The 25,905-nt window shown below is 40.0% G+C and overlaps 1 protein-coding gene across 1 annotated transcript in view; it reads right to left on the bottom strand.

The window, feature by feature from the left end:
• Window positions 1-6,632: 6,632 nt before the first annotated feature.
• The window catches only part of shisa9b (shisa family member 9b), a 20,656-nt gene continuing 1,383 nt past the window's right edge, over window positions 6,633-25,905 (bottom strand). The window contains exons 2-4 of the mRNA XM_008297140.1: window positions 23,922-24,028; window positions 13,504-13,644; window positions 6,633-7,015 (exon numbers count right to left, since the gene is read on the bottom strand). Coding sequence (XP_008295362.1) covers window positions 6,633-7,015; window positions 13,504-13,644; window positions 23,922-24,028 — 631 coding nt within the window. The remainder of the gene's footprint in view (window positions 7,016-13,503; window positions 13,645-23,921; window positions 24,029-25,905) is intronic.

Below are 25,905 nucleotides of genomic sequence, written 5' to 3' on the forward strand. Positions count from 1 at the left end.
CCTGCCTTCACCCTAAGTCAGCTGGGATAGACTCCAGCCCCCCACGACCCTAGTGAGGACTGAGCGGTGTATAGATAATGGATGGATGGATGTTTACCCAACCAATGTAGTCAGTTTGTTTCCTTACAAAACTTTGCACACATACAAACAAACAAAGACTCTTAACTTTCTCTTCGGCAGCCAAGTTTTCCTACCAACTATCCATAAATCCAGAACAGATGATTCCCTGTGGAGCACTATGTGTCTATGTGAACCAACATGTAGGCTAAAACAAGACTTTATTTTGAAGGAATGCAGGACTGATGGAGGGGACTGAATAATGCAAATCACTATAATATGGTAAAACAATTTGATAAAAGTGAGAGTTGTGCAGTGGCGGTACCTTGAAGGTAATCAGAGTATCTGAACAGTGGCTGTCCCGAAATAACACAATGACCTTTCTCTCTGCCTTGAGCAGGAGGAAAGTCTTCCCCGAGTCTCTGTGTGTGCTGTGGAGGCATCTCTCAGAGGAGCGCCACATTTCTAATCTCTGTCTGCCTCCTTTCACAAACTCTCAGATTTTGCTCCAAGCTGCTTCGTTTTGCTTTTGTGGCAGCACAATAATCTAGGCTATGTTTCTGCGCATTGGCTTGGAGTCTGGATTAATTTGGAGCATTGACAGCTTACTTTGGCCCTACTGGTGTCTATTTATGTGACAGAAATGTCTCCCTTTTATTAACCATCTCGCTCGACTGCAGCACAGTGGAAATTCTGACCATTTTATAAAAGCTCCTCTGCTTTCAGAGAGTTTAAACCATACGTCAGTCAGGGTTTATACAGAATGTTTTTGTTCATTCAATTTTTCTGGTTCCAAGCAGCATAACAGACTTTCTTTCCTTCTTCTTTGTATGAATCTGTCACTTTAACACCCCACAACCATAAAGCTTTGTTTTTTTTAAAGCAGCATTGTATAAAATCGACACATAATTAAAATGCAATGTTTCTTAAAATCCCTCAGGACTCCACTTACATCTAACCAAAGAACCATTTGACTGTTGCTAACCGACGCCCCATTGTGTGTGTTTCAATACCACAACCACAGTCGGATAATGTGATCTCCCTCATTATCTTACAGCGCGACTCAAGTGGGGAAGTTATCGCCTGTTTGTTCAATAAGCATCAGCTCGCGTCAGGATGCATCCGTAGCGGAATCTGCAGCCTGTCGAGTTTTTCATGTCACTGACTGAGAAATCTCGCCAGCTTGTCATTTGAAGCTTCTCGCTGGGCTTCTGTTTTCATTGCAGTCATGGGGAACAAAACCTTGGCATGGTCCTTTTCTGTTTGTTGTATGCATGAAAGAAAATGTCTAATTGTATATAATGCACTAGATGATGGAATGAAAGTGATTCTACAGGCAGGAGGACTCGAATAAGTCTTTTCAGGGAGGTACATTCAACTTAGATTTGGCAAATTCATGCAGCCAATAAAAACATCCTTGCCGGTGGCTGCGCTGGCAGAGAGGTCTTCCACACAAAATCCATTAATGGTGTGATTAGCATTCTTACAATTTGGGGCTTTTGTCTGCTTTTAATTCAGGTGTTCAGGTGGCCTGTCGTCAGGTAGATTGATAGGAATGTCGGAAATTATTAGAGGCAATGTTGCAGTCAAGATACTGAGTGTGAATTTGCGGCTCAGACTTGTTTAAACAGATGCTGATGTCCCGATAGCATAATTCTAATGAGTTATGAGCTTTGTTTGGTCCTTCATTGTCTTATTTTTCCAGCCAATAGGCACACGAATGAGCATTTCTGTATAAAAATTGCTCAAAACTTTAAATTCAAGGCAGATTATAATAGTTAGAATGATTAAGCCGAAGGAAATTCAACAAAAAATATCTTTGCAAGAAACTGCAACTTATTTTGACAATGCTGCACAACAATTTCGATCATTTTTGATCATTTGAGGGATTCAAATTAGTACCAAACCATGGTTTTTTCCATTTTTAAGCCACTGGGGAAGCACAAATAGCAGGTTTGTTCATTTGAACCGCTGCCTGTCTGCTTCTCTGCTGGTCTTTCTGCTCAAATGTGAGTGTTAAACTGTAGTTTGGAGCAAAAGCTATTTTCCCAAAGATCCAGGGGCTATTTCTCAATATTACATGGCTGGGCTTCTTGTCGGTGTAAATAATTGCTTAAAAAAAACAAAAAATTAAAAAGAAGAAAGCTGTCACAACACATGGAAGGAGCTTTTATGTAAGGAAAGATAAATGCATGCAGTAGTTCCCAGAGGTTTCTCTGAACTAACACCTGTGGCACACTTAATTTTTTACTCTAGTGCACTTGTCAGTATGTAAATCCGAAATAACAGTTTTTCAATGTACTTTCCCCCCATGGATTGACTGCTACTTCATGTGAAGAATACAATTTAGTGTTATCACATGTGTGAAAAATCATGCTGCTTTTTTTTTTTGCTGTAGGATCAAGACTTTCCACAGACCAGATACATGGCTGTGCCCCTCCATCTGACTGAACTGGGTTATTGTGCTGATTTAATTTCCAGAGGGAACCATCCTGGTGGTAGGAAACATGATTTGCTAATTAACAAAAATGTCTCCTGGCATTTTCAAGAAAATGACAGTGCTCCCAGAGGCTTGTTGGAGCGGAAGTTTTGATAGAAAGTACGGCTGTAAACAGGAGTAATCTGCAGTAACAAGTGCAAAATGGATTGAATTCTCCGACAAACATGGAGCGAAAAGAAATGTGATCCAAATATGCCCTCAATCAACTCTCCGCAGTGCTCCTCCAGTGTGGAACAATTTCCAGTGATTGAGGTATTTCAGGAGCGTTTGAATTCTTGTGCAACAGAACTTCCTCCTTTCATTTTCTGATTTATGTAATTTCATTGTTGTGCTTTTCGGTGTTTATTGCCCTTTTATTTAATCATGCAGTTCATTTATCCACAAGAGGCGAGCGTCACACTTTCCATAAAGTGCATTAGCACTTGGCTGAGTCGATTAAGCTCCTTCACTTATGCAGGCCTTGACAGATGAGCATGCATTGAGTGTTTCACATGAGACTAAGTGAGGTGGCGTTTAGGAAATCAATGTACACAGAACCCAGTGAGGGTTAATGGGAGGCTGTAGCCACCTGATATTTGTACTTGAACAACCTTTACAGCACAAACTGTTGTATGAAAACTTTACTGATCCAAAGCTTTTATTTGATCTGCAATAATTTAACAATCAAATACAGATATGTGAAAATCAACTGCAGCAAAAACAAAGTTTTCTGAATTGGAAAAGTCATCAGTCTTAGTAACACTGAACACCGAAGCCAACAAGTGCAGCTTAGCAGAAACGCTGTTACATCGTTAACTGCTGCATGTTGCTGCTCAGAAGAGCAACTGAACTGTCGGCCTAATTTGAAAGTAATTCCACTGAGGGATACAGTCTGGTTTCACTGGGAGTAAAGGCGGCAAATCAACCAGGTCAACTTATACAATCACAACCATCAACAAGAAATGAGGATGTGGCTTAAAGAAAGGTTGAGAATGAGACAGAGTTATTTAAAAAATAGTTTTAATGTCGACAGTATGAGATTTCACTTTTTTTTTTTGTTACAGCTGGAGCACACGAGAACAGAAAGCCCCATAAAATGTGACGTAATATATGGAAGAGGTCCTTGGATCGCAATCAAGTGCTCTGCCAGGGTATGATACCATCTGGTGTGGTGTTGGGGAGGCGTGGGGGGAAAAAATAGAGCCAACTAGATTTAGAATTGAAGTTGTTTTTTTGTCTTTTTAAACTAAGCGCCAAGACTGCTCCAGATAACTTACCGCCATGATGATTAGTTCATTTGCTTTTGTAGTTATGCACTTTTTTAGTGGTCATCCGGCAAACTTTCTTTTTACGTCGAAATAAGGAGGCCAGTCAGTTGAAGAAACCGTTTGCAGAATACAGTTTGCTGACAGTTGCTGCGGAATGATCTGCGACAGGTGTTGATTGCCAAAGACCAGTTCCTTCATTTAAAGAAAAGAAACCATAACTGCTGCATTTTGATGGTGTATCTAAAACATGAAAAGAAGTTGTCTGCATGCACCGTCTTGAAAAAACCTTGCAGAGGCTGTCGCAGAGGTTTTCCACATTTTGAAAATGTTTCATGAACCTTGGACATTTCCAGACTGCATTGGAGCACCACAATGAAGCAAAAATCACTGGCTTTGGCTGCAGTTTCAGATTTATTATGACAAAAGTGCCAATTTAGAGATTCAAGGTTTTTGCAGGAAACTGGCTACATTAATATTTTGCAGCACACACAAACACACAAAAAAAGAATGCATGGAAAACATTTAAATGCTAAGCTCGATAACTTTCCAAGAGCTCTAAACACAGAGGTTGTGAATATATTCAACAGGGGATCTTAAACCAAAGTAAGTTTATACTGTACATAAAGACACGTAACACTCAGAGTAATTAGCTAATCAAATGCATATTCTGATAATGAGAGAAGGGTGATACAAAGAAATGACAGTGAACCGTATTAGACCTTTTTGATTGCAGAGATTTCCTTCACCGAAATATAACATGGCTGCTAGCATTCTTAATACTGGATGTTGCAGTCCAAACATGCATTATACACATGTTTTTAACTGGCAGTATTACAGTAGACATCCATGTGTAGATGCAGTGCACTTATAGTTTAATGACAGTGATTCCAGTATTGTCAATGAAGAAATAGAAGCATTCACAAAACAAGAGAGGTCAGTGGTAGTGACTATACAATATTGTTGGCGTAAATAATAAAAAAAAAAGTTGACCTTTGAGTATCGCGGCAGAGTTCATAGAATCGTAAAATAATCATTGATACGGTTGATTAGTTGTGTGTTAGTTTGATCCACTAGATGTGCATATATTGGAAAACAGTGCAGAAAGTTTGGATGGAAGTCTGTGAGAATATTAACAACTCCTCAAATCCAAAATGGTGCATCCTTTCTGGCCTTGTTTTTCTCAGTTTTCTGAGACTTGAGAAGACATAAATACACCGTTATGCTAGCAGTTCCCACTTCTCACTTGTGTAGCAGCTCCGAGTGCAACCTTGTTTTTCTTCAGATACTCAACCGCATGAGTAAGACTTGCGGGAAGGCGTAAGCGTCCTTTTATACTGCTTGGCTGGGAAATCAGAGCAACAAATTATCACCTGCACCTTAAAATCCTGGCTATTAAAACTATTTTCTGAAGTCCAGTTTTAGTAAGTTTTCACTACTTTTTCCACAGATTCCCAGCAGTCTTGGAACATTTCACCATAGCTCGTATTGTTGTGAGTGGGCCAATCAGCCAAAATCTTGTCCGGATGTATTCAGTGGACCAGTTTATTTATGTAGTAGAAAAACAAAGCTTACTTTGCTTCACTACATTCTTACATTCATTCTGACAGAAGTTAATTAACTGTTAGCCTCCAACAATGAGCAGGTCAACCACCAACACTCTCATTCGGACCAGTTACATTCATTAAATGCAAGATTCGGGACTAAAGTCGCAAAAATAACACACGTGTTTAATTAAAGCCAAGAGGTTCTACGATGATGCAAACTCTGAGCCACCGTCTTCACGCTGAGGATGACTTTTGTTGGGAGCATAATGGATTACTAAGAATAAAACCAATCACCGCTCTAATACCGGGGCTTCACGTACAGTATATTCTAGGATAATCACACATGCTGATACTGGTGAGAGGCACTATTACACCGACACGACACTGGCTGTTAACTCTGCAGCTACTCTCCTACTTATGCATCAACAGGACGTCTGCTGGCAGTGAACTGGCTCTGGATGCGTCTGGAAGCTTTCCTTCCAAATCTACCACATTCACAAAAATTAAACTGACCTTTCTAATGGATCTTAAGTCAACAGTTACACCTTTTACAGACGGATTCCTGTATAGTTTTAGAAATACTGAATGATAGCTTGTGAATCTCACAGAATGGATTGGCATTTTGGAAACAAACCTGAATAAGTTGCACTTTCTGTCTTAAATGAGTACACTTCTTATTTAAGTCGGACTTTTGAGACATGTTGAATGACGATGGAGTGTGAGAGGGTTCATATGGAGAGAATGATGAAATGAGAATGGAAAAAATAAAACAAAATCAGCCCCGACTCTGCGTTTGATCCACCAGCTCTTGAACTGAGGCATCCATTTGTACTCTTCAGCACATCCTGACATTTTTAAACAGTATCTGTGGTCCGGTGACTCATTTCATCAATGCCCATTCAACCGCAGACTACTCGGCTCTTGATTCGATGAATAAGGATTTTTTTTCTTTTTCTCAGTTGGACAATATTTTAATAGAAATTACATAATGTACTTTAATTTTAAGGTCCTTTTTGATTACTCGGTACATACTGACAACAGTGCGTAATGTGTCACATCTCATCACTGTAATATACGAGTTATGTAACTTTAGCAGTTGGATTATATGAACATCACACACGACATGTTCATCACAGTGCCTTGGTGAGGCCCAGTGATTGAGTCTTGTTACGGTACACGTCACCTTTAGATGGTGCTCATCACATACACATATGCACACACTACAGTCCGTGCTGCAGTTACCGTCTCTCCTAAATGCATTTCAAGCTTGATGTTGACAGTCACTCATACTGTCACTTCTGTTTTGCTGTTGGTGACAAAGTACGGCTGTGGAGGGATGTAGCGAGTTGTGTGCAGCTCCTTCTCTATGATGCACAGTTTCTTTGGGCCGTAGCTCTGTCGGAGCCCCAGCGAGTCCTTGCTCTCCCAGGATCTGAGCACCACCGGGCTGGCGGCAGCGTTGGGGCTGTAGCACAGCGACTGGGAGCTGTGGCTCCGGGGGCTTTTGTACTTGTGTCCATTCTGCTTTGTAGACAGCTGTCTGGGAGGGCTGTACGGATTACTGGGCTCCGGCTCCATGTCCACTCCTTCCATGGGGAGGCTGCCCTTGGTAGTCATCTCCATCACTTGTCGACGGTTGCTGTGGAAGCTGTCATTAGCTTTCTCTGCTAACAGATGCATAAACAACAAGATAGTTTTTGTCATTTGCCGTAATTAAATTTTGAGTGGCAACCAAGAACAGTCCAGCCCCCCCACGACCCTAGTGAGGATTAAGCGGTGTATAGATAATGGATGGATAGATGGATGGAACCAAGAACAGACTTAAAATTGTAGTTTTTGTTGTTGTTGTTTTCCCCTATAACATCCAAACAAAAACACTAAGATGACGATTGTGGTCTGAGGGGAAAAAAGGTTTTGAAACTTTCAACTAGAAAAGGAGCTTTTCCAGCACGTATTAAGCTGCTGTTTTAAGATACCAAAGAGTTTTATTAGAAAAGTTTTTTTGTGTATTTCTTTTCCTACTTTAGAAAACGTAGTCAAAGCTTTTCTTTCTCACTTTCAATTCCCCGTGGTGTGCATCTATGTTGACCTCCTGACTTCTTTTTCCCTGTCTTTACTGATACTTTGTGATGTTTTTTGATGCATTATGGCCACCTGACGACTGTATTACATATTTAGTTTGACAAAACCTTGCTTTCTTTGTGTTAGCTGGCTCAACAAAACCTAAAGCCCCAATCAGAGATAATAGATATCCCGACATATTTGCAACCTTTCTATGTTAACCCAGAGGGCTGTACTACGAAGCGAGATTAGTGGTTAGTGGTGGGTTAGCGAGGTATGTTGAGCTTAAAGCCAGAGTTTTCAGTATCATGAAGGTGGCTCTCTTTTAGATAGGTCTCCATGGTAACTTATGCTGTGGAGCTAACCTGGTCGGGAGCAGGCTACGTTCAGAGTTTCAGGTTTAAATCGGCTGGAAAGAGCATCTCCCTTTCACCAGATTGCTTCCTATTATTTATGAGCGATACAGATTCTCAGCTGAGGGAATGTGTTTTATCTGTAAACATGCTGAGTTGTGCGTTACTAATATCGCCGAATGAAGCCGTGTAGTTACAAAATCGCACAGTTGGTGGAGACCATAGATGTGTATAATAAAGGCTAGATGTCTTAAGGCGACATTTCGAACAGGATCACCCTTCACCTCACTCTACACCTCTGACATATATAGCAAACCAAACCGTTTAAAAATTGGTAGAAAACTGAGCAAGTTATGGTAATTTAATAAGTACATGCAACACTACAACACAATGTTATTGTTGAACGAGCGCACCGTGCCAAGATGGCCGCCAGTGTGGCCGTTCGGACGAGACATCTAGCCTTTATTATATATTTCTATGGAGGAGACGGAGACCGAGCGCTCCGCACAGGCAGTACTTGGCTGCTAATGCCAGTTTAGGTTGGCAGTCACAATTCTGTTGCCACCATCAGTGGCGGCGGCGGGGGGTGTGCAGGCTGGTGGCAGGTATGTATCATATACCACCACAACGACCGAATATTTCGATACTTGGATGTTCGGGTCCAGCCCTACTGTAAGCATCACGTTGCCATGGGAACCTAACATCTTAAGATGGTGATGCAGAAATCACATAAATATGTTTCTATGTTTGGCTCTGATTTGCTGTCAAGTCCCTTTACACTGCTGGTACTACAGCTGATAGAACACATAAAATGGATTATTCTATTGGTATTTATTACAGAGAATATTCAATCAGTAACATTCATTTCGCTCTGCTTGGGCTAAAAATTAAAGTGATATCCTGCATTATGGGACAGTGTCAGACCTAAATGCACTTCAATACAATATCATGTTTAAATATATGAAGTGTAAAGTTTATCTTTAATGTTCAGCTGTCAGTTGGAAATAAGTGGCTGCATCAGTAAAATATTATATATTAACACGTTTGACAGTTTTCTACCAGCATTCCTGTCTTGCACGGTCATATTTTTAAAAAAATATATATATATTCCTCATTGTTCTCCATTAAAACAATGTGTTGATTGAAGCAGCTGCACGCAATCGGTTCATATTGTGCAGAAGAAGAGTCACATGTCGCGTTAAACTCCCCTTTTTATGTGAACGCACACAGAGTCTGAAGCAAAAAGTCTTGAGTTGACAAAGAAAATTGATAACCACCTTTGTGATATCCGTAATCTCTGGCTGGGGCTTTAGGTTTTGTCGATTCGGCTTCCACAAAGAAAGCCTGGCTATGTCAAACTTGCTTCGTAGTGCACCCCTCTGGTGTTCTTCACCAGGCTCTGTGCAAGATCACATAAAAAGACTCTTCTTCCATTAAAAAAACTAACCGATGGCATGCTGCCTACTTCGCTCAAGAGCAACAGGCTGTTCTAATGGAGCGCTACAAAGAATATGTTACTATAAATGATGCACAAGAGGAACACTCTGTAAAACTGTTAACTATGTGAGTAAATATATTTATTTTTCCACTCAGTGTGCTCTCAATGCAGACGCTTATTTCTAACATGAAACCTGCACATTAGAGCTGTTTAACTTGTTTACTGAAGATGTTTATTTAAGTGTGACCTTGTTCCACAATGAAGGGTACATGGACCACTATTCTCTGATAAATACACTGATCAATGATCTCATCTATGTTCTATTCGCTGCAGTCTCAGTGGTGTAAAGTGGACTTCAAATCAGGACCAAGGATTTGTTCATTTCCTGCATGTCCAACTGAATGCATTTAGGTTCCCATTGCAAGTTTGCACTTCTGTAACTGCTTCATTCAGTGGCATCAGCTCAACAGGTTTCCAGATATAACATGTTCCTTCAGCTGAGGATCATTTAGAGAATACCGTCAGCAAAAGAACTAGTGAAAGGTTGGCACTTCCTACAGTCGATTTAACTGCAAAACCCTGAACATAACATCCTCCAGAGGCAGGTTAACCATCCCACATAGGTTACCATGGTGATCCAGCAGTTTAAAAGACAGCCAGCTGTGTGACAATGCAAACTCTGGCTAACTAACTAATCTAGCTTCACAGCACAAACCTCAGAGAAGGTGCATTGCTGTTCTGCCTGGTTACTCTTTATAACAAATCTCTGCTTACAAGTCTCAACACAACAGTAAATGTGTATGTATCCTAACACGTTTCTCTCATTTTCTTCTTCTTCCCTGTCTTTGCTGGTACATTGTGAAGTTTCTTGGAACATCACTGCCACCTGTACTATAAGTGATGGAATATTGTGAAACCAATGGTAGGAAAATGTATCATATCAATGTTCAAGTGCATCCTCATGAGCATGCACGGAAGCAAAATAGGGGTTGATTCTTCAGAAATGTGGCTCCGTAGCACCACCAAAGCTTCACATGAGACAGTTTCTGTAATCATCAGGTGTTGCCTCAGTAATTTGTTCGAATTTGAATTTACTCCAATAGTTTCCAAACCAAAAAGTTGCTGTAAATGTCCAAGGAGTTGCACAAAAATATTTCTGATTGACAGTAAATCCAGTAATACGTTCTTGTCGATCTCAATAAAGGGCTGCAAGGTGGCGCAGTTGCCTCGCAGCAAGAAGGTTGCCGGTTCGTGTCCCGGTGGGGGCACCGGAATCTTTCTGCGTGGAGTTTGCATATTCTCCCCATGCAGCGTGGGTTCATGTTGAGGTTAATTGGTGATTCTAAATTGTCCGTAGGTGTGAATGTGAGTGTGCTTGGTTGCCTGTCTCTAAGTGTGGCCCTGGTGACCTGTCCACGGTGTCCCCTGCCTTCACCCTGAGTCAGCTGGGATAGACTCTAGCCCCCCCATGACCCTCGTGAGGATTAAGCGGTGTATAGATAATAGATGGATGGAAAATATAGCAAACACACGTACAGCCTCATTCTACTGACTGCTTGACATCTCTGTGTTATCTCTGTCTTACAACTCTGGTTATGGCTTTGATATTTGCTAGTAGACCACTGCACAGTACATTTTATCTTTTGGCATTTGGTTTGCTATAATCATCTGCTGTAATTTCTTCATAGCAACCACTGTGCTGGGATTTTATGTCCCCAATTAAATGCAGACGATGTGTGAAAACAGTATTTTTATATTTATTTATTTTTTACACTTCAGCACTAATTGAGCCTGAGCACTTGAAGCTACTGGGTTAGCTTTTGTCATTTCCCCCTCTGATTTAAAAAAAAAAAAAAAATGAAATGCCATCTAGATGACCTTTTTTAGTGATCTCTTCTTCAGAAGCACTCTGCTGTACATCTGTATTGTGGATCACACTTGCAGGAATGGAGACGAGAGACAGCGTTAGCGATGAGCAGCATATCCATACAATGACCGCTGCAGTAACACATCCATTATTGGTTGATTAGCACACGTATTGGGGCCACAGAGGATCTTGTGGTTCACCATGTGCAGCGTGTTACATCCCATCACCACGCCGCCACTCATTTGTGTTTTGATTGCTCTTGATTGTCTCCTGTTCCCGGTCTCATTTGCTAAAATTCGCTCCATTTATATTTTCCCTAATGATCAGTTTGTTTGACAGCACTTCAGTGGATTCGCAGCAGAGAAGCTTCAGCTGCTTGTATGAATCACAAAGAGAGCGAGCTGTGATTGGAGCTACTACATGCATGCTGATAGCTGTCATCTCGTCCATGGCCAGGTCTGTCAAACACGGTTAATTGATTCTGGTAGAATCTATAAAAAGACTTCCATCTCACTGTGCTAATGGCATCAAGTGCAAATCTACAAACACCTTCTCTACACACAGTCCGGCTTTGTTTTTGTCTCTGTTCATATTAGAAGTGTCAGAAAAACCAGTCAAAAACACGACTCATTTTTCTCACAAACTTAACATTCTTCACCAGAAATCAATATAGTAAAATAATTACTTCAGACACAATTCTCCAAATGAATCAAAGTCAATTTGTAAATACTAAATACAAGGTTTTAATTTTACAGTGGGACTGTTGTCATCTCTGCGCCGTTAAAAGTGTGTTTGAGCAGTAGTTGAAGTAAAATACAGTTTTATCTTTTTGCTTTCGTAAAGGTACTTTTGTAGATTCTATGACCTTGAAATTACACTTTAAACTTGTATTCTAGTTTTGGTGAAAGTTCAAAAATTAGGTAGGATGAAACTTTATTCATCCCAAAGGAAATTCTGTTTTCAGATAATGCTCAGAAAACAAAATGATGCAACATTAAAAATGCTGTGCCTAGTAGAAAAGCAATGAGATATAAGTACAATACATCACTGAATGTACAAGTGGATAAGCTAAAATAAAACCAGAACAGAAAATAGAAAAACTGAAATGTTCACTGCTCCTTCAGCATTGTTCATTAGACGTCCATGTTCTATTAAAGTTTTCTGCTGCAACTCGACCCATATTTTCTTCCACTTAGGTTACAGAAAAACAATAAAGAACAGCGAGTCTAATGAGAAAATCATGTTTTACATTTTGTATTTGGGTGAAACGAATATTTCAATTGGAAACTTCATGTTGATTTCACTTTAAATTCAGCAATGCACTGCTCCGGTTAGAGGAATCAAATGATTTAAGTCCGTCTAACTTAAACCCTGGGAATTAATATCACTTGTTAACTTTATTCTGAGACATTTCATTTGATTGTGTGTTACCAGTAAAAGCAATTAACTTTCTATTTTCTTTCATTGTAGTTCTGTTATAAAGCTACAGCACAGTGTAGAGTCAGTTCTTGAGTATATGACCTACATTACAAACAACACTTTTATTTGGTAGTAGTTAATTTACTGCCATCACCATCTGCTGGTTGTCATTATTTTAAAAAAGCGCTAAACACATATGACTGTGATAATGGTCATTAAAGAGGTAACAAATTGTTCTATTTACTTATTTTGCGAAGAATTAAAAATAACAATAAAAAGACATTTTTAAAAGAATCATTAAGCACCACATTGGTAAGTGCGTCTATTTTGGTCGTTGCTATTATTTCTTGTTTCAGATGCTGCTTGTACAGACGCTGGCTGCAGACTTTCCAAAATTAGCACATGAGAAGAACAACAAACTTGCGTCTATAAATAATCTGTCAGTTCTCCTCTCTGTTGGCATTGATGGACTATGGATTAACTCACAAGGATTTCTGTCAGCCGGCGATTTGACGGAGATTCAAACCAACTACGTTCCTATTTAAAGCCAAAAGGCAGTTGTGAAGTACATGTCTAAAACGCTGTTATGTAAACAGTTTTCTTGATTCGTCTGAAGCAAATGAAGGAAGAAGGGAAAAAAAAAGCCAAAGTCAGATGTCTTACATAATTTTAATGTTAAACTAAAAAGCGAGGGATGGCAGTGAAGCTTCCTGATGGCTGCAGCTGGCACAATTTTAATAATATGTTTAACACATTAACCACATTTCATTTGACTGGAAATATTTTAGTAAAATTTCCACCTCATTAACTTCTAAATCTGTCCTCTTGCTTACTCATATTACAGATTCTATTGTTTCCAGTTCACTCAATTAGCCTCGACACTCCTTATACGAAGCGGGGAAAGCCTGATTAATTATGCAAGCGGTATTTATAGAGCGTGTAATATGCTACCTAATCAAATGATGAGTTGCAACTGCTTTTTACATCATTATGGTTCCTCGTAAAACTAATTCTTACCCACAGCCTTGAGCGTGGCGTACTTGTTGAGGTCCTTGACGGGGTTCTGTTGTTCATACGGGCTGGTGATCGGTCCCACGGCTGGGTACGGCTGACTTATCAGAGTCGATGCTTGGACCATGTTGTTCATCTGGTTGCTGTCTAAAGGAGGTGAAACACAAGTTGTTAATGCAGACAATGAAAAACAAATTGACCAAATTAAATACATAAGTATGAAACAGAAACAATAAGAACTGACAAATGGCGTCACTCTTTTGTTTCTGTCTTGCGTCGAACTCTTTTATTTTCATTCTTTCTTTAATTTAAGCTTCTTTGCTTCCCTCTAAGCGTCTGTTGCTCAATGTCAGAATACAAATCAGCCTGATGGATGAATGTGAATACACAATAAGTGTTTCTTTAACTTGCTAGTGTCACTTTCCCTTAAGTAGGTTTTTCTGGGGACCCAGCTGGAGAGCCACATGCTCTTTGTAAAACTGTACTAATCCCACAGTAGACATCTGGTAAATTAACGGGTGCACAGCAGATAGACTGGCCCCCTGCCTACTGGCGTGACAGAGAAAACAGATGTTCCGAGTGCTTTCTCCTCGTTTAGATTGGAGGAGATTAGTGGAACGTACCAATTCACAGCCGGCAGCATGAGGACAACTGCTTGTGCTGTGTTATATGTGGATCTGAGTAGAGATATCAACATGTTTGTGGATCAATACTCGATAAGGATAGATTTAATCAGTACTAATCTGTGCTCCTTTAAGATTTTAAATCCACCCTCTTCTGTTATTTGTCATGATGTCGATGGTTTCTTTAAAGGTGGCCTCGGTCAGATGACATGCCAGTGTTGATGCACTGTGAGTCCAGCTTTGATATGAAAATTTAAAAAAAAAAATGTCCATCAGCTCATCAGTGCTATTGTTGATGGATAAAGTTTACAAAGTTTAAAATGTGATGAGTCCATTAGTCCTTGGTCTAGAATGTGTCTGATAAAAACAGATCATTAATACAGAAAATAGGTTAATTAGGCTCTTATTCCCCACTGGTCAGCAAGAAACTTTATTACTGTGCTAATTAATTTGGAAAGTCTCAAATTATCAATGCTGTCTAATGAAATGATGCGGAGGACGGCTTCGACAAAGCGCTTCAACATGCCTTAAAAAAAGAGGGTGGTGTAATGAGCAGGATCACATGTGGAGATGAGTTTAGGTTCCAAAAGTTTGATCGTCGCCACAGTGCTCACTTTATAACAAGCTACTGTTTTACTAAACACCGTATGAAGAAACTTTTAAAAAAAAAAAAAGACTTTCCCATGCACATAGATGTTATTAAACTCATGAAAAATAGCCAAATTCTAGTCTAAAATCAAAACCCTGCATCAGATCAGTCCACGTTAAACTGCCAGCCTCTTTTTCGGAGCTTATTGACCTGTTTCAGTTTCACACAGTTCATTGTAAGTGGGCCACGCACACACACTCTCATTCAGCGGCAGCTTGTTTAACCTGATACTCAAATGAGATCTTCTGCTCCAATTGAACCGATTTAATCACAACAATATTATTAGCACTGCTTTTCAATAAGCCATGGATTTGTGCATATTGTACAGGTATGTTACTACACAGTACAGTATATAGAGCAAATGTATTCCCATGCAGTTTGAGGCAAGCTCATTTCATGGAAAACTGTTGTCCTCATTAGTTAAGCCACCCAGTTAAGCCCAAAATAATTCAGAGCCATGCCAGGGTTTATTTATAGTGAATTTCATTTGACTGATGGGTTTCTGGCTGAAAATGAAATAAACAAGTGGCAAAAAAATAAATAAATGGTGAGACATTGTATTAGAGATATTAATAATGTTTTCTAACTATTTCTCAGTTGTTGTTTTTTTCTGTTACATATTAAATTGCAACAATGTTGAGAATATCCTGCTCCTCTGCTAGATAAGGAAATATGGGAAAATGCAGCCATTCACATATCACCAAACACACATAAAACACTACTTTGAATGAACAAAAACAGAATTTAAATAAAGAATGTAGAATAACAAAGATGCAACTCTCACAGTGCAAGTTAAAGTTGAACGTGACACATAAAGTTAAATGTGCCAAATGCAGAGTTGAACTAACACTTGTGTATCTGATTAGTAGGTCGTGCAGGGAATGTGAAGTTTTCTTCATCACGTTGAGCAGTTTGTGCAACATTCTTCTCTTAACAACCAACTCCAGAGGCTCCAGAGCAGCACAGAGGCAGCCAGTTTTAATGCCACAGCCTCTCATGCTGCAGCCGCAACAGATAGTTGCAAAGAAACCTGCACCTGCAGACTAGTTGAAGAACTGCTGCATCTTGCTGCACACATTAATTAAGGGGCCTAAGCTTTCTCAAGAAATGGAGTCTCCTCTGTCTCCTTCTGTAGACAACCTCAGTGTTACACTTCAAGTCCAAAGTAAATGTCCAGGTAGTTGTAGCTCTCCACCAGCTCCACCTCTTCTCCCAGGATGGAAATGGTATCTTGATGTGATACAGTCGTTTTCCAGCCACTTAGTCAGTTGCAAGCCAAGGCTGAAAGCAAAAAGCCTAATCAGCTTGTCATTAGGGCACATTACTAAGCGAGAGTCGCGCATTGTGGCAGCTCACAAAAGCTGCGCTGCTTTTTAATCAAAAAGCACGAGGAGTTCCACATTGTGAATAATCTCAAAGGGCGTCACGGGGAGCCAAAAGTGACACCTGCACTGGCAACAATGGTAGTGTGAGAGTTTATTCCAATTCAAACACTACCACCAAGGTCAGCCTGATCAATTCTGGTACCAACATCTCAAGGCAGGCACTCCAGCAGGTGCAGAACAAGGCTCGTTTCTATGGATACCAACCAGAAGGGACTCAAGTTCTCCATGACAGCCACACAAAAGCTCACCTAGCCTTTGCAAAAAAATGAAGTTGTTTGGACTCAAGGATGTGGCTTTTTTTTTTTTTTTTTTGGCAAAAAGAAAAAAAGGAGAAGCAGTCAGCCCACAAGAACACCATCCCCACAGTCACACATGGTGGTGGGAATGTAATGCTTTGGAGGCGTGTTTTGTTTTTTGTTTTTTCCAGCCGATGGGTCAGGCAGCCTTGTCAAATTAGAACAAAGGACGACATTAAGATTCTGGAGAAAAACATCAGGCAGCCTGCACAAAAACCTGCCCTGGACTTTCTATTGAGGCAATGTTCCAAAACATACATCCATAAAAGCATGATCAGGATTAGAAGAAACAATTTCAGCATGTTGGAGTGGACGGTTCACACTGGAATCCTGTGGAGAGTCTGTGGAGGAACTGAAGACCAGAATGATGGCATGAAAACCTTCCAAGACTGCTGAAACAGAGGAGTGGTCCAAAATCCTAGTGGAGACATGCAAACGCAAAAGGTGTGGTTGCTGTGGTGGTAAACAACAGCTTTGGCATTGATAACTGAGGATTTTAGACTTTGTGTTTTTAGTAAAAAAATGTTTTGTTGCTTGCTTCTGTGAGTTCCAGCTTATTGGTCAAATAAAACTATCAAAATGTGGCAAGAATATGAATAATTTGGGGGTTAACTGCTGCAGAATGGAATTTAGTCCCGTGAAGTTTTCCTTCAGTTCAGCTCCTCCCATGGAAAATGTCCTCATTAGTTAAGCCACACACTCAGGAGCTAGTTTGTAAGCTTACACCATCTGACTGTTGGCTCATCTGATCCTCCAGTCAAGGTCAAAGTCAGGGTATCCCCATGAAGGCACACACCACCAAAAGTAAATAATTTAAATCGCCATCATGCACTGAATGCTTTGGCCAAACTGTTCTGTTTTGTAATCTTTCTCAGCCCGTGTGTCCGGTGTCCAAAGCTTCCTCTCGAATCACCAAAATCTAAAACGGGAGCAGATTTCACTGCAGTTAATAAATGAGGACAATGCATCTGGTGTTACTCTGCTATTTTCAGGATGCCAAACTGGATTTAAACGGAGGTGCTGATGTATGTAGTTGTTTATCTTCCTCTTTAATGTTTATCTGACTCTGTGTTGACTGAGTGTCAGTTGCGCTTGTACCGTTGTCAAAGTCGCAGCTTTTGTGTCAGCTGCTGGAAGAAAGTAGGCCACTTCTGGGGACTTGTAAGGTTAAAGACTCCGTGGTTGTTGCGGGAAATAAGCGAGTTAACACTCCAGACACAGACACCTCCCTGGAACTCATAAAAGATTTAGGAGAGTATTTTGGGAGCTGTATGCCCCGAAATAAATGGTACAAGGAGAAAGGCGCTCTTATTTACAGGCAGCCTACTTTCAAGTTGAAAATATTGTTTTCTCTCTGAGTCAATATCTTCCCATTTCTGTCAGACTTAAATCTGTAACATCAAGCTGTGAGTTTATATTCTAAGTTTACATAATGGCTCATTTATAGTTGAGCATAGTTATTCTAAAAAGTATTATTTCAATTACTTGATCAAATTGGTTTTATTATTCAGACATATTACGTTATTAAATAGGTGAGGATAAACTTTTCTGTTTGTATAACACTTTGTACAAATGTGTAAATTAGACGTTCAAACGAAAACTTCACTGAAAATAACACTTTATGCTGGAGCTCACACAATTTTTATGGAATCATTTTAACATGATTGCTAAGTACAGCACTGTGGAAAAGTTTTTAGGCACTACAGGTGTTTTCATCCATCAGGTCATACGATCGGGGAAGTATCCGATCGCTGCTGGATTGATTCTGCAGCATGACAACGGCCCCAAACGTGCAGCAGACTCCCACCGCAGATGGTCTGAGCCTCCGCAAAGCTCTGAGCTCAACATCATGGAATCAGTCTGGGATCACACGAAGAGACAGAAGCAATTAAGAAAGACGGCATCCACACAAGAACCGTGGCGAGTTCTCTCACTTCCTCGGAGCAGCCCAACCTGCCAAATACCTTGAAAAATGGTGCACAAGCCTCCTGAGGAGAACAGCTGGTGGTTTAAAAGGAAACTAATATTCATTGGCTTGCCTGTTTACTGCACCGCTGTGTGAATCAATGAAGGAACAAAAACTATTGATTGCATTTTTAAATAGATTCCTGCTGTATATGTAAGTTGATGTTTTGTTTGTTTGTTTTTCAAACTTTCAGACGCCCCGGACAGAACACTCCCATAGCCTATAGGATGTGCTCTAACTGTTTATTTCAACGACTTGAAATAATGAGATTGAACAGAGAACAATGGAGCTGCCTGCTAAGAGGATGTAGATGTAGAAAGGACAAATTCAGTTTGGTTTTGCATATTACATACTAATTGATATACTTTTTTTTAAGCTAAGTATTAGCAAAAAAACCCAAACAAACCACACTATGCTTGGCAAACACTGCACATCATCCCAAACACAGTCTCCACTGTAAAGCATGGTGGTGGCAGCATCATGATGTGAGGCAGCAGGCCGCCAATCCAACTGAGATTTGTGGCTTAACTTGAAAAAGGCTGTTCACTCATGACCCCTGTGTAGCCTGACAGAGCTTAAGCACTTCTGCAAAGGAGAATGAGGTAAAATTGCAGTGTGAGGCTGATTGAAACTAATCCACACAGGCTCAATGTTGTAATTGCAGCCAAACGTACATCTATTAAATACTGACTAGAAGAGAGTGAATCACTTATTTTACATGTTGTGTTTTCAATAAATTGACATGGCTTTGTAGGAACGGGTTTTCACTTTGGCATGAAATAGGCTTTTTTTGTGTAAATTCTTGTCAAACAAGCCAGATTAAATTGTTTCTGTGTTGAAAAGAAATTGAAGAAGAAACTCCCAAGGCGGCTAAATACTTTTTTATAGGCACTGTGAGTACAGAAATGGACAATACAGCCATGTATACAACCATGCGTGGTACATTTTGTATATTGGCTAAGTTGTTGTATATTGATTAAGGAAGCACCTCCAGTGTTTGCATACCTAATAAACAATTGTGACAGAGGACATTAAGTATAAACCATAGTATCATATATTTAGCACATCACTGCTGTGCCTTTTGTGAATCAATGGGAAAAAAACTTGTATTTGAATACCATGTCTAAAGTATTGCATACAACTGCCGAGCAAACACACAGTATGTCATCATGTGTCTCTCTCTAATTACTTCAACTTGACTAATATTCTGTAATTGGAGAGAAAAAAAATAGTTTTAATCATAATGCATTCGTTTTTGTTTTTGAGTAAACTAGTTTCTCTACAGTAGACACACAATTTCTGTAAAATATAATAGCCTGTGTTGCTTTAGAAGAACCTTTTCTAAATGACTGTCTCATCTTGTTAGCTATGGATCATGCATCATGATGGCATACGCCGTAGAAATAAATTCAGGGTGAGACGACTTTTAGTTTGATTTTAGAGGAAAGCATTATTCAAAATGCAGATAAACATGGAACGTGCAATTCAACCCCCAGCACCTTCCAAGTAATTGTTTATCTTTACTTCACATTTTTAAAGTCACATCTGTCTGCCAGAAGGCAGTAATGACACATTTAATTGGTTTTACCTGGTCCATCATTACAGTGGAGGGACAAATTGCTGCTGGCAACACGAATGTTTGCACAGCAGGTGTAATTTTAAAAAAAAACATACAAAAACAAGTTTCTGGGCTTCTCATTGCCAAATGGTCACACTGTATCTGTGTTGTATGAATCTATTGAGAGCGGAGCCACCTCTCGGTCACCATTCAGACATTCTATGCTCCCCGTGTAGCCATAAAGGTTTGAGGTTTCAGTGTTATATTGAGATTACAGTATGTGGCAGCTGGAAATGGAACCGTAAGTAGACTCTACATTTAGTAGGTGTTTCTTAGCTGCTGTCAGAGGTAATGCAGCTGAAATACATTTCTATCTGGAAGTGAGGAAACGGACTGTCATCCACCAGTGGAGAGCTGGCAGTGAGTGGAGACTTTGTTCTCTCTGGCTGACTGCCTGGAGTAAAAACAGGCCACACTTCACAATTGCCCCATGTGCACAGATGTCCAGCAGGACATGAGCGCGATAGCACTGGTAGCCAAAAAAAAACCCAGCTCAACAAATCTGTATTACTGGCGTCTTGAGGAGAACGAGAGCTCACAGCCCAGTCTAACAGATTTTTGTTATCTTTGACAGGCAACAGATGAGGAACAGGGGCTCCCTCTGGAGCATTTCTATCACTGCTTTGCACCGCTATCTGTAATATACAGTGACTATTATGGCTGGGGAATGCCACAAGAAAGCACAGCTGTACAGGACAGATCCATGTGGGAGGGAAAAACATATCACCTCACCTCTTGTAACCTTCCAAGGATTGCTGTCAAGAAAACAACAGTCATCACTGTCCTGTTGTCAACTCAATCACATAGGATCCCGCTCATACATCTCCGTAAGCAACTGTGGCCTGGATCTCAAATGTTCAAGGTCAGAAAACAAAAATAAAACTACATCTTTTCATTTGGTAGTATGCTGTGGTCTAAATTAAAGAGAAAATATTAATCTTGGATTAAAAAAAAATAAATGAATACATTTAGGCAACATCTGCCTGAGAAAGAACACCAAGCTGGCAAAACACTGCTGCTTCTTTTTTTTTCCATTTTTTAAAAATCTTCTGCATCATATGGCTTCTTCTGCCATTTTTTTCAAAAGGCAAACATCCAACTTCATCATAAAAGTAGTCATCTGTCCTATGCCTTCTCCTATGCTGATGCAATAGACATCCAATGGAGGATCTACACTATGGAGTTTAGCAAAATATGAGTATGAGATTTTAAAAAATTTCTGCATGTGTGTAAACTACATTGTGTATGTAGCTGCAGGATTGTGTGGGTTTTTTTGTACAATTTATGGAGAAGATACACACCATAATGCAATCTGCCATCTGTAGTATTCTTTAGACTCAAAATAAATATGCAATGATCATGAGGTGTATGTTATTTTCTCCTTCAAAGGAGGACACAGGTAAAAACTATTTTACCAAAAAAAAACTATTTAATTGTTGCTTATTATTTATTACTTAAAAATAACATAACTTATAAATGCCTGTAGTTGATTGTATTTGTTTTACAGTTGCATTTTTATCATTTATTCCAGGAACTGGCAGGAAAAATTAGATTTTTCAAAATACTGGTTTCCTAATGTGTACTTTCACCAACACAGACACTGGTTTCAAACATCAGTTTAGCAGAGCCCCAAAATCTCAAACCTCCCACTATACAGGCAGTTCATAATTTTCAAGTCTGCAGTGATCAAGTTCATTTATTTGTGCTTTTTTAATTGAATTAACTGGTAGAACATGGGCTGCAGGGTGGCGCAGTTGGTAGCACTGTTGCCTCGCAGCAAGAAGGTTGCCGGTTCGCATCCCGGTGGGGGCACCGGAATCTTTCTGCGTGGAGTTTGCATGTTCTCCCCGTGCAGCGTGGGTTCTCTCCGGGTTCTCCGGCTTCCTCCCACAGTCCAAAAACATGCTGAGGTTAATTGGTGATTCTAAATTGTCCGTAGGTGTGATGTGAGTGTGCTTGATTGTCTGTATCTAAGTGTAGCTCTGTGATAGACTGGTGACCTGTCCAGGGTGTCCCCTGCCTTCACCCTGAGTCGGCTGGGATTGACTTTAGCCCCCCGCGACCCCAGTGAGGATTAAGATAATGGATGGATGGATGGTAGAAAATGTCATTCTAGAATAAGTAATAAACTAGAGTAAAAATTGCTCACCAGAAGGCACACGATATCTATTTCTGAAGATCAGCTGACAGTTAGGACAGAAGTGGCTGTTTTTAACGAACTGATAATTATTCTGTCAGGACGCAAAGTGAGAAAGATCTGGTTTTAGAATGATTAATTATTGTAATATGAGCGCTGACGCCTCACCTCATGATCCACCTTTGATTTTTAGGGTGTAAAAAAAAAAACAATCTGCCCAGATAAAATCTGTTGTTGTTAAAGCGGAATACATCTCAGTTCTTAGGTTAGTGATGTTTGAAGTTGCATTAATTGGATAAAGTGGAAACATAACGTGACATAAGGCACAGCGGCTTTGTGTAGAGCCACATTTAGCAACAAGTTAAACAGCACATGAAGAAAAACGTCAGTGTGGGTGTCATTAACTGCAGCTGATTATTTCGCATTTCAGCAAGCAGATAATGTACGGTGCTCTGAGTGCAAACATGTTGGAGAGCAGGTTCTCGTCCTTGTCCCAGATCACATCAAGTGGTCTCACTAATTTGCAAACCTTTTGTAGAACTGAGTTGTAACGAGAGCATGCAAACTTTTGGCATTTCAAAGAACATGTTAATCTGTGATAAACTCATACAAAATGAACATTAGTTAACATTTTTGACCATATTTTTTAAGCAGTTTAAATCACTGAAAATAAGTTAAATTACAATTAAACCTGTTACACTAAAACTAAACAAAAATGACAAAAAATGGAAAATGTATCCCTACAAAATGTCTGTTTATACAGACGACGTGTTTGTAAAACAACATAATTTTCCATAATTATATAAGGCAAAGTGATTGTTTGCTCTTGTTTCAAGGAGAAAAACCTTGACTCAAAAGTGTGGAATATTATTAATAATATTTTGGTAATAACAGCATAATTGCATTTAAACATTGTTTAAATATGACATTTATTTTTGCTTCATGAAACCTCATGAGAAGTATTTGCATTAAGGAACAGCAGTGCATCACTTCTTGTCACTTATTTATATCTGTTGACTTCTTTCTGCGATTATTTTTATACTGCAACAGAAGCACTGAGTCACAATCTGGCTCAGTTAATTGCAGTATTTTATTGATTATTTTTTTTCTAACTTTTGCTGTACAGGATGTGAGCTGCAATTCTTTCACCGTGTACTCTGTGACATTGGACCTAATCCGTATCACGAAATTTTATCCACAGTTTTTATCAGTCAGATATTTAGCAACAGTAGGCTGTTGCACAAAAAAAAAAAAAAAAAAGCTGCTTGAATATGTCTGTGTCTTTTTAGTCCAGCCCATTTGCCATAATTATCCATCATGCAGAAAAAGAGGGGAGACAGAGAGACCTTTGACTGTGGCTGTCAAGGCAGTAAGCAGGTTAGCATTAATAAGGACTCTTTTCTGTTTGTGCACATCTGTGTGGGTGTGAGTAGGTGCTGATGAATGAATGAATGAATGAGGTTACAACATGTAACGCGTGAGGCCGTGACATACAGTAAGTATTGGCTAAGATAGAGCTCTGGGTTGTCAGTGGTAATTAGTGTCTATGTTAAGTGATTGCTTCACCAGCTTGTAGGATTTTGGATGGATGGATTTTTTTCTTTCTTTCACCACTTCAGGATCTACAGATAATTCAAATGCACCAGGCTGTAAACTTCAGATTTGTATTTAACGAAACAGTGACGGTAGTCTGCAGCATCAAAAGCACATGGCAGCATGGAAATGTGTAAATAAATGTGTTTCTACTTACGGAAACTGTTTAGTGTGACTCTGGTTTGGATGTTCTCATAGTGCTGACCCAGTCCGATGTCGTCTGAATGTTCTGAGGTGGGATGCCGGATTACGTGTGCGAGAGCTCTGGGAAGAGAGAGAACAATTTCAGAGTGAATGTCTTTCACTGAATATGAACATTTACAGGTTTTGTATTGGCCAACAGTGGAAAAAAATAAAAGTAAAATGATCCATGTGAGCTGCAAGATGGCGCAGTTGGTTGGCACTGTTGCCTCGCAGCAAGAAGGTCGCCGGTTCGCGTCCCCGGGATCTTTCTGTGTGGAGTTTGCATGTTCTCCCCGTGCAGCGTGGGTTCTCTCCAGGTTCTCTGGCTTCTTCCCACAAGTCCAAAAACATGCTGAGGTTAGTGAGGATTAAGCGGTGTATAGATAATGGGTGGATGATCCATGTTACCTTGCCAAAAACAATTATCATTTGTATTTGGCATGTTTGTGTTAATGGAACTGAATCGGCTTTGGGTAAACATTTGGGGATCATTGTGATAAAACGGAGCGCAGCTTTGACAGCTGATAAGAGAAAGGATTGAAACCACAGCATCAAAATCAGAAACTTTGTATGGCAATAAATGGATTAAAGTGGCGGTGTAGCACTTCATTGTTCCAGACACTCTGGGAATTCACAAGAAACTGACTGAAAAAGAAATGTCACAATTGTAGCAGCAGAGGCTGAAACTTCCTGACTTGAAGTTCTAGTGTGGTTCACGCTTTAAAACTGTTGATCCTACATTTCCCATAATGCAAATGAATAGTGAGGTTAGTTATTGGTACTCTGCTGAAAACCTGTTGCATTGGCCACGTCTCAGGATGGTAATTTAGGCTTGACCCACAACCACTAAGGTCAGTTAGACCATGACGGAGCATTTCCACTTGGAAACTGCCTCAAAAACACAGATTCAGACTTTCAAAGTTTCATATGTAGCAAACCTAAGGAACTGATCCTGTCAACTTTCCTGTTGGGGCTTTCTGCATCATTATTTCCTTTCAGAATTGGTTTGACGACCTGTCCAGGGTGTCCCCTGCCTTCGCCCTAAGTCGGCTGGGATAGGCTCCAGCCCCTCCGTGACCCTAGTGAGGACTAAGCGGTGTATAGATAATGGATGGATGGGATGGATGTGTGAGTGATTTGCTCCAATGTCACAACTTGCCATTGTGTAGCAAAGAGTACTTTTACAGTGTTTTGAGCTGAGTTGGAGGTGAACTGTTGTGCTTCAGCTGCAGCAAGCATGGAGAGGTCGGCACATTCTAGTCGACTCCAAGGCCAAGTGTATAACTTTGATACCCAGCAATGAGTTTTTATGGGTTAAGAGAGACTTTTTGTTTAAAGTCTCCACCCTGATGTAACCATGTTTTGACCAAAATATCATCAAGGTTGTTTTCTGCCAGAACTACTGCTGAGACAGATCAGATATGGAAGGGCAGCATCTGACTTTTTCTTTAACTCTCTGAAACCAGCAATCTAAGACTCACACCAGTTCCCACTGTGATTGTCCAGTTGTGCCGAGGTGCGCAAAAAAGGATTTGATTTTCTCTCTAGTTCACTTTTTTCCATTCTTGACACCACCAGTTCTGTCACTTTTAATTTGAACAACCAGATTTAACACAATGACTGATTTGCTGACGCCGCCTTCCGTGGGACTCCTTTGGAAAAACACATTTCATATCTAATGGTCTGACAAGACATTATTGTAGATAGTTGTGATCCAGCATAACCTGACCCTTAGTAGCGCTTCTCTCTCCAGCAAGTACACATGTAACTACACTCAGCATCCCAGTTTGGTGCGATGGGAGTGATCACTTCAGTAACATTGATTATATTAAGAACTTGACGCTCCTTCAAATTAATCCCACAAGTCCTCTCATTGTGGTCGCGTTTCTGCTCCAACATGTGACGCTGTGTCTCAGGCACTCATACAGGCATTTAGTAAACATTTTTTCATCTATATA

The sequence above is a fragment of the Stegastes partitus genome, unplaced genomic scaffold, assembly GCF_000690725.1.
Source record: "Stegastes partitus isolate 25-593 unplaced genomic scaffold, Stegastes_partitus-1.0.2 Scaffold1193, whole genome shotgun sequence".
Taxonomy (NCBI): domain Eukaryota; kingdom Metazoa; phylum Chordata; class Actinopteri; family Pomacentridae; genus Stegastes; species Stegastes partitus.